This window comes from Vicugna pacos, chromosome 12, assembly GCF_048564905.1.
Source record: "Vicugna pacos chromosome 12, VicPac4, whole genome shotgun sequence".
Classification (NCBI taxonomy): domain Eukaryota; kingdom Metazoa; phylum Chordata; class Mammalia; order Artiodactyla; family Camelidae; genus Vicugna; species Vicugna pacos.
In genome coordinates, this window is record NC_132998.1 from 22,217,889 (window position 1) to 22,227,304 (window position 9,416).

General features: G+C 33.3%; 1 protein-coding gene across 4 annotated transcripts in view; it reads left to right on the plus strand.

Moving 5' to 3' along the window:
- Nucleotides 1-9,416, plus strand: part of LEMD3 (LEM domain containing 3) — a 73,403-nt gene that overhangs the window by 43,886 nt on the left and 20,101 nt on the right. For all 4 annotated transcript variants that reach the window (XM_072973015.1, XM_072973016.1, XM_072973017.1 and 1 more), the window contains exons 5-10: nt 1,950-2,029; nt 2,116-2,261; nt 3,164-3,265; nt 3,377-3,479; nt 3,735-3,913; nt 9,248-9,329. In XM_072973015.1, coding sequence (XP_072829116.1) covers nt 1,950-2,029; nt 2,116-2,261; nt 3,164-3,265; nt 3,377-3,479; nt 3,735-3,913; nt 9,248-9,329 — 692 coding nt within the window. The remainder of the gene's footprint in view (nt 1-1,949; nt 2,030-2,115; nt 2,262-3,163; nt 3,266-3,376; nt 3,480-3,734; nt 3,914-9,247; nt 9,330-9,416) is intronic.

A 9,416-nucleotide genomic window follows, 5' to 3' on the forward strand; every position in this document is an offset into this window, starting at 1 on the left:
GCAGTATGTTGACTGAACTATTGCAAATAAGTAAATAGTAATAAGTAATTATAAAAATAATAGACCTGCTTTAAAAATTAAAAACTTAGTTTCCTCCTGAGTTTTGTCATCATTTATTAGAAAATGGGCATTTTATTGATATGGGAATGCCTTACCTCAAGGGTTGGCAAACTATAGCCCATGGGCCTATTTTTGTATGGCCTGCTAGCAGTGGTTTTACAACATTTTTAAAGGTTGCTTTAAAAAAATGTGATAAGAGACCAGAAGTGTATACACTACACAGCTTAAAATACTTACTCTCTGGCCCTTACAGAAAAAGCTGGCTTACCCATCTCTTGCAACTTCCAGGTGACTCCAAAAAGTGAATACTAAAACACTTTAGACTCTTAAAATCAGGTAGATACTGTATATGCTCCAATGTTAGAATGAGCTGTTTAATTAGCATAAGCCAAAAAAAAATTCTACTTTTACTTCTAAAAAATTCCATTTTATTCCATGTACTGTGTAGAATATTTTTGGAAGTAATGGCTTACTTAAGAACTCAACACCCTGTTAAATCTTTAATGAGGTTTTAAATAAATTATCAATTGTAATTTTTGAAATGTATATTCATAAAGGAACATTCCATGGTTCTGTGGTATTCCAGATAGTGGCTGGATATAGAGGGGTATTAACACAGGAAAGGAAAACAGAAAATGGGAAAATAATAACAGATACCCTTTTCTTTTCTTTCTATTTTATAATTAGTAGTATTAAGCTTTTTGTTTCTCCACATACTTAGCTTATTAGAGTAGATGTCCTTGTTAATTTGAGCCATTATGTATATTTTCAGGGTAATTAATGAGGGTAGTAATGCTATTCATAATATCTTTAACCTCCTAAAGTTTTTATATTTAAATTATACAGCTAGTAAACTTAGAAATTTGTTTCTACATTATTTGAAACTTTTATTTATAGTCTAGCCTTCTAAGTTCTGTGTAGTAATGCAAAAGTGTCGTAATATTCTGCATATTCTATTAATGCAAACTGAAGAGTATATATAAATACAGATTAAATACAGTGTATATATTTCATTGATTTTTTTTATTTAGTCAAAACAGGGAAAAGTATTTTAGTTGTCTATTCACAGAATTGTAGATATTCTTCTTTGGTACAATACTAAAACTCTACAAGTAGTAGTTTCTTAAAGATTAGTGGCAATGCGGAACTTGAAACCATGTTAGTGAACTTTTCATACTAAAGCCCTTTGGTCTATTTTGCCCTTGGAATGAATCTTTCAAGCACACAAGATTTTATAGCTCATGATTGGTCATTTGGAAAGTATTGGTTCACTGGTTATGCAGATCTTCCAAATGTTGACACATTTTATTATGCTATACTCAAAAGTCACATTTGCTAATATCACATCAGTCTCATTACAGACGTTTTCAAGTACTGTGAAGTTGTTAGGTTCATGGTAATGGATGCAAGTTTTTGAAATTCTCCTTTTCACTTGAAAATTTGAGTTTTATCATTGATAACAGAGTCAGTTGTTTTTCTGGAGTTGATAGGCTTAGGCTTACTTCATTCACTTGTTGAGAAATGGCTGTGAAATGGTCAAGTCTGAATAATTTGTCATTTTTTCATCTACAAATAGTATTCCTTAAAAAAAGTGGCTAATTCACTCTTACAACAGTGTTACTTGAAAGCAAATTATTTTTAAAAATCTGTAACAAAAAAATGAAAAGAAAACATAACAAAATGTTAACAGTGGTTATCTTAGGGTGGTGGGGAAGTGATAACTTCTTTTTTCTCCTTTTATGTTTCTGTAATGAATAATAAATTTTTATTATGTTATATAGTTTAAAGTATTATATAAAGTATGTTATTTATAGGGCAACATACACATAAAATCAAGTGAATGTCATTACTAAGAATAATTAGTTATTTTCTCTATTTTTTCTTATTAGGATTTAGGCCCTGAATATGAAGATATATTTAACACCTCATTGCAGTGGATTTTAGAAAATGGAAGAGATGTTGGAATAAGGTAAAGGGTTTGATTTTCTCTTCGACCATTTTGTAGTATAAGAAGTGATTTTGACTCTAAACTCTCCCTTAATTATTTTTAAATAGGTGTGTTGGTCATGGCCCTGAGGAACAATTGACAGATATAGTTGACGTACAGTTTTTACAATCCACAAGACCACAGATGTCTTTCTGGTGTCGTTTTCGACGTGCTTTTATTACTGTCACCCACAGGTTATTGTTGTTATGTTTAGGTAAGTTGTGAGGATAAGAAAGAAGATACGTTTTAGTCTAGAATTTTTGTGTCTCTATTTCACAAAACACCAGGGCTGGGAATATACATCTGTGATAGTTGCCATTATAAATCACATCCTTCAGTAAGGTATAGTAATACTGAGGGTTTTTATAATGTCAGTATCAATCTAAGGGCTTAGAAAACAGTGCTATGAGAAGTGGGAATAAAACTGTCATAAGAAAAAGCAAATATAGTGCATAGATAGAAGTCTACTTTAGGAAGCAGAACAAGAACGACAAAAATTTAGCTTATTTTAGAAATAATATAAATTAACTTCATTAAACTTATTTTTAATTTAAAAGATCACTTAGCTGAATTAAAATCAGAATCCTAGATTTTATGTGACTTTTGATTGATAATAGGCATTTAGGAGATATTAATTTATTTCTTTTTTCTGTCTAAGTCCTTTAAAAACAATTCGTTTCACTTAAAATAAGATGCAGTATGTTTACAGTCTCGTGAGACTCAGTTTTCTAGTAGTTTAATGCTGCAAAGAAAAAAGTTTGTAAAACATAGTTATGTTACTTTGTTTTCAAATCAAAAAATAGAATTTTAATGTTCAGTTGTTAGTGTAATGAAGAAATTGTTTTTCTGGAGAGATTAAGTGACACTGGGAAATGTTTAATAGTAAACTTTTTAATGTAATTTTATATGCAACTAATTCAAACCACTGTCTTGAGACTTACTCTGTTAACCCATTATGGCAGTTAAAATAATCACTGTAGAAACTGTCAAAATGTTTTGTTTGCTTTATTTTGTTAAAACCATATTTAACAACTGATGCAATAACTTCAGGTTACAGTGAATATTACTGAATGCCATTGATCACAATTTTTAAAACAATACATATAAATATTGCAGGTGTAGTGATGGTTTGTGTTGTTCTACGTTACATGAAATATCGCTGGACAAAAGAGGAAGAGGAAACGAGGCAGATGTATGATATGGTGGTGAAGATTATAGGTATAGTATTTGTAAAAATCTAAACTATTTCTAGAATAGTCATTATGTGATAAACTACATCATGATATCCACTGATTGATTAATTTGTAAATTTGTTTGATTTACTTTCAGATGTTTTACGAAGTCATAATGAAGCTTGCCAGGAAAATAAAGATTTACAGCCTTACATGCCTATTCCCCACGTGCGAGATTCCTTAATACAGCCTCATGACAGGTGTGTTCAAAGCATCATGAGTTGAAGTAAATAAGAATGTTGGTGTCTTCTGTCACCGCGAAAATTGTGTTGCGAGTTGTGACCCTTCTCAGCTAGACCTGGTTTACTCTAAAGTCTTTATTTTGTACTTTAAAGTTTTTTCTAAATTTTCATCTATTCTCCTCCTGATTTTGAGTGGCATAATAGACAGAAAGATTTCGAAATATACATTTTTGATTCTTTGTTTTCAACCTGTCATTTTCCTTCAAATGACAGGAAAAAAATGAAGAAAGTCTGGGATAGAGCTGTTGACTTCCTTGCTGCTAATGAGTCTAGAGTTCGCACGGAAACACGAAGAATAGGTGGTGCAGATTTTCTAGTTTGGCGGTGGATCCAGCCCTCTGCCTCCTGTGACAAAATATTAGTAATACCTTCTAAAGTGTGGCAAGGTCAAGGTATGTATTTTTTAAAATGTAACTTTTTTTTTAAACTGCAAGTCTTTTATGTGTTTAAAGTAATAGATTACACTGAAAGATGTATGAAGGCAAAGCTCCCTTCCAGTTGTGTCCCACAGAAGGAATCAGTGTTGACTTCTTATATTTCCTCCCACTTTTCTCCTTGCTGATATAAACATGGTTTGTCTTCACTGTGATGTAGTACTAGATACATTACTTTGATTTTTTTCCTCTTTCACTTAATCCAGCAACTTAGTATTGAAGATATAACTGCATTCTTTTCCCCTGATTTTTATGCAAATACAACACACACATAATTTGTTTTATATTTAAAACATATGTAAGTGGAATCATAACTTTTTTTAATAAATTTATTTATTTTTAATTTATTTTATTATTTTTTGTTTTGGGGGGATTCTTTCCTTCCTTCCTTCCTTCCTTTCTTTCTGACTGGGGATTGAACCCAGGACCTTGTGCATGCTAGGCATGCACTCTACCACTTGAGCTATATCCTCCCCCCCGAATCAGAACTTTTTAATTGCTCTTGTTTTTCAATTTTTGCTTGCCTTTCTCTTTTTCATTAAGACTCTTTCACCTGCATATCCTGTGCCAAGTGGCTTTTGTGGGTATTCTCCATATTTTTCTTAATGCTTGCATAGTTGCAAGAACAGGTATTTATAAGTTTATAGAAAGGTTTGGTGTTTGGTTGCCTTATGTACCCAAACCTCTACTAGTGATAACTGTTACCTCATTTGAATTGTTTGTATCCCTATGGTTAGTTGCAAAAAGAAATTTCATGGCTAGTTTAATTTGTATTCCAGACTAGTAGTGAGTTGAGTTTCTTTTAATCTTGTTGGGTAAAAAGCATATTTACAGCGTTTGCTAAACATATTGTATGGGAAAGGTAAATTGTTTTGAAATTGAAATAAAATAAAATCCAGTCTATCCCTTTCTCTCTAATTGATTCTCACTTTTGAAGAGCTTGAATGATAGTCGTGGTATAAAAATGAAGCTTTGATATTGCCAAAATGACACTAAACCATAAACTATTTGCTTCAAAGGGTACATACAGAAGAGTCCTCTGAAACCAAAAACAGAGAATTTGAAGCCAATCAGGTTGGATTACCTTAGTGCCTGATTATAAAGCGTGTGGAGTCTCAGCCTAATTTTTTCATAGAGTTAATAGTAATAGTTGGTGCTCATGTATGCATTTGAAGTTCTAGGCCATTGTTTTTATTCATATGCATTTTTTTTTGTCATTACAGTTGTCTTATTTTTAAAATGTGAGAGTTTCAAGATGAATCCAAAGGCAGTTTTTCAACTAGATAATCCATGTTCTTACAAATTAGTAGCAGTATGACTTATTTAAATGTGTTAAATTGGACACTTTATAATCTCCAGGATTTAAAACTTCTGATTATTATTTCACTATATCATTCTCTTTAGCTAGGAAAAGGCTGCAAATGTGATAAAATACAAGTTTAGGTTGGTTATAGTCATAACGTGAATTGATACAATATTTTTTAAGTGTCTTGCTACTTTTTATATTAATGTTTCATCCAGGTTTCAGTATATTAAATGGTCACAAACTGTGCCAAGTGCTGAGCAACCTTAATTTGCATATTTCCAAATGGGCCATGTAAAGAATTGTAATTTTAATCTCCCTTTACTTGGCAGTCGTTAATAAACAGTTATAGTGATTAGGGGTTCTTGAACCTAGAAAGGAATTAAGAGTAAGACATCTGCTACTTGGCAAACAGGAAAAAAGTGTAATAGTTGAGGTAGTTTTAGCCTGAAGGCAGAAAATCCTGAGACAGAACACCTAATTAGCTATTTGCTTGAAGTACACCAACTCAATTTTTGGATGGTTGTGGTGATAAAACGAAAGTCTGTAGACATATAGCAAGAAAGATTTGAGTTCTTTTAAGAATTTCATCATAATAAGAATTGTTACAAGAGGCTGATGAGAAGTTGTTGGAATTTTCCTTAATGATGGTTATCTTTTGCCTCATTTAAAAACATGTATCTCTAATATAGAAAGAATTTAGTTTTAATGTTACTGACATTTTATGTCACTAAATATATAGTCTATTTAAATATAACTAACTGACTCTGACCTAGCTTTTTAAAAATATTAATACATAAGATAAATTTTGCTTCCATTTGACTATATCTGAGCACAAATGTTGTGCTGTATAAAAATGGGCATATACTGGGGGGTTGTGATGGTTGTTTGTGTGAAAAGATAGTTTAACTTAATCACATGCTTGATGTTTCTCCCCTTATAAACGCAGTGGTTTAAAAGTTACATGGCTAGAGGGTTGTTAATTACAGTAGTCTTTTGAATTCACTGCCACTACAAGCTATTGTCATTTAATGGGACTTTTGCCAAGTAATTGTTAAATAATCAACCTTATTTAATTTTTAGTTCAATTTCTGAAAAAAAGTTAAATGTAAAATAGGTGATAATATAACATTAGTATCTCTAAAGGGTTTAAAAGCACCGGTTAAAAAATAAACAATACCTGCTGGGGAGCCAGAGATTTATGCTTCTGGCAGATGTAGTCTTTGGAATAACAGCATTCATTTGAAGGATCCAAAGGTAGTTCCTGAGGTATTTGAAATGTATCATTCAGTAACTACTGTATCTCTACATAGCTATGGTAATTAGAGTTTAGTTAGGGAGGCAAAGCTTATATCATAAAAGTCAATTTGACCTTTGGGACTACTCTCTGACTAGACTTGGCCAGAAATAGTGTCCTCCAGATCTGTTATTTTGTGGAAACTTGGGTCTAGGCCAGGGTAAGGTGGTGTGAATGCTTCTGTTTTCTCTGGTTCATCCCCTGCTGGCCCAGGCCATTATTGGAATTTCAAGGAAGTCAGATCATCTGCAGCTAAAAGGTCATCTAAGAACAGAACCTATACAATGCTAGAGAAGTTTGGAAGGTACTAGAGGTTCACAGAACTTCTTAATCTGGGGTTTGGCAAAGATTTTTTATGTCTAGTGACTGTTCCTCCACCCCACATCAGGCACTGTGTAGACATTTTTACCGCAGATGTTTCTTATCACTGATAATTCTGAAATCTTTAATTGATACACTCTGGTCTTCATCATAAACTCATCCTTTCAACTTTCTTGCTTTATTATTTGGGTTTAAAAAAAAAACTTAGCATCTCCAATTCTTCAATACACCTGCTTTCTCCATTTTTTTCCTGTCCATCTTAGTGTCCATGATCCATCTTTTTGATCTTGCTAGTACCCTTAAGTCATTACCTATTCGTCATCTTATCTGATAAATTCCAACCTAGGTGAAACTGTTTGTCTATGCCTGTCTATATGCAAATAGCTGAGCATAGCAAAACATCATACGACTGGACAGATTGGTACCTTCATAAGTAATCAGCCTCAGTTAGGCTCTAAGCACTACCTGCCTTTTATGTTCTTACCATTTTTTACTAGTCACTTCACTTCCGTATTCAATAGCAGTTTTAGATTTCTTCCCATCTTTTCAAACTTTTCTCCTTCTCTTCTCTAATTCTCTGTTGATGACTAAAATAGAAGCAATCAGATTGTACCTGTGTCTTGATTTCCACCACCAAATCTACAAAATTACCAGAATCTACACTTATCCTCACTTCCTATTCCAGTTGAGAAGCTGTGTCACTTAACAAGGACCTAAGCCCTTCCCATTAGAGGGTCCCTCTGGATCCCATTCTGTCTAGCCTTTTCAGGTGTCTTCCTTTACTGTGTTTTACATCCCTACCTTTTCTTCAGCACTTCAACGTACTGTAGTTTCATCTTTAAAACACATTTGTTGCACTCTGCATTGTCCTGTAGCTGTCACCCTGTCTCTCCACCTCTTTATAGCCAGATAGCATTAAACAAACAGTTTACTCACTGTCTTTACTTTTTCACCTCCCATTTATTGTTCTTCAGCTGACTCCAGTCTGTTTTCTGTCCCCATCATTTCAAGGAAACAGCTCTCAAATATCAATATGGCTAAACTCAGTGGATGTTTTTCTTTTCTGTCCTTATTTTACCTAACAGTGTTAACAATTGCCTTGGAACCTTCTTGTTTTGGCTTTGTGGTTGCCACTTTCTTCTGGTTTTCATCCTACATCTTAACCATTTTTTCAGTCTTCTTTTCTAGATTTTCCTGGATCTCTAGGTTCTGGAGTCTTTCCAGACCATTTTTCATTATTCCCGTGTCTTCCCAGATGATCTATGCTTCGAATTCATTTACCATATATATGTTGATGACTTTCAAATTTAGATCTTGCACTATGTTTTCTATTCTGGTTTTTAGATTTTTATACTCAGATGTATACTTTTCTTCTCTACTAAGAAGCACCACAGATTCAACATGTGCACAAACCCAGTGTCTTCTCTCTCCAAACTGACCTCTCCTCCAATATTGCTTTCTAATTAATAATACTTACCCCTCCTCGGTTGGTTCTGCCAGAAACCCAAGAGTCATTCTTAATTCTCTCCCTTAGCCCCCATGTGTGCTGTCTTTAAGCAAGTCATGTCAAATCTACTCCATAGTATGTCGTGTTTCTGTCCATTTATTGCCTTCTGCATTGCTGGCCTGTCTTACCCACATTACTATCATCTCCCTGTTAGACAATACTAATAACCTTCTAACTGGTCTTCTTTCATTCATTTTCGCTTTCATTTAATTGATTCTCCACATAACAGTCTAAAAATTTCATAATTTTATAAGACAGATTTCATCATTTTATTCCTCTCCTTAAAACGTTTGAGTGGCTTCCTATTGCTCTATGGTAACATCTGAATACTTTAATGTGGCCTACATGGTCCTGCATAAGCCAGCATCTTCCTCTTCAGGTTTATCTTTCTGTGGTCCCTACTGTAGTCACAGTGGCTGTCTTTTAGTTACTTGAATATACAGTTCCTTCTTGCCTTGGGCTTTGTATAAGTAGCCACTTTTGCTTGAGATGTCCTTTACAACTCCCTTTACTCTTCCTATTTTTATTTATTCTTTAGGTCCTGACATAAATTTTACTTCTTCTGTGAGGTGTTATCCGATATTCACAGATTAGCTTAAGTTACATTGACAGCTTTCTGTACTCTTCTTTCTAAGGATTTACCACAATTATGATTTCTTGGGTGACACTGTTTTTCGTCTCCCTCTCCCACTAAATGGAAAACTGTCAGAGCAATAGATTGTGTCTATCTCAGTCACCTTAATCCAGGGATCTGGCTCATAGTAAAAGCATGCAATGAATATTTTTTGAATGAACTGAATGACTGAATACTTTTCAACAAAAGGGAACAATAGGAAATAGTAAAACAAATTTGTTTTTTTATAGCATTTCATTTAGATAGAAGAAATTCACCACCAAATAGTTTGACACCGTGTCTAAAGATTCGAAATATGTTTGATCCAGTTATGTAAGTATTATGATCAAAGTACATGTAATTTTTATTTGGAATATTTGACTGAAAAATGCATGATAAATACACTGCTTTGTCTGTAAC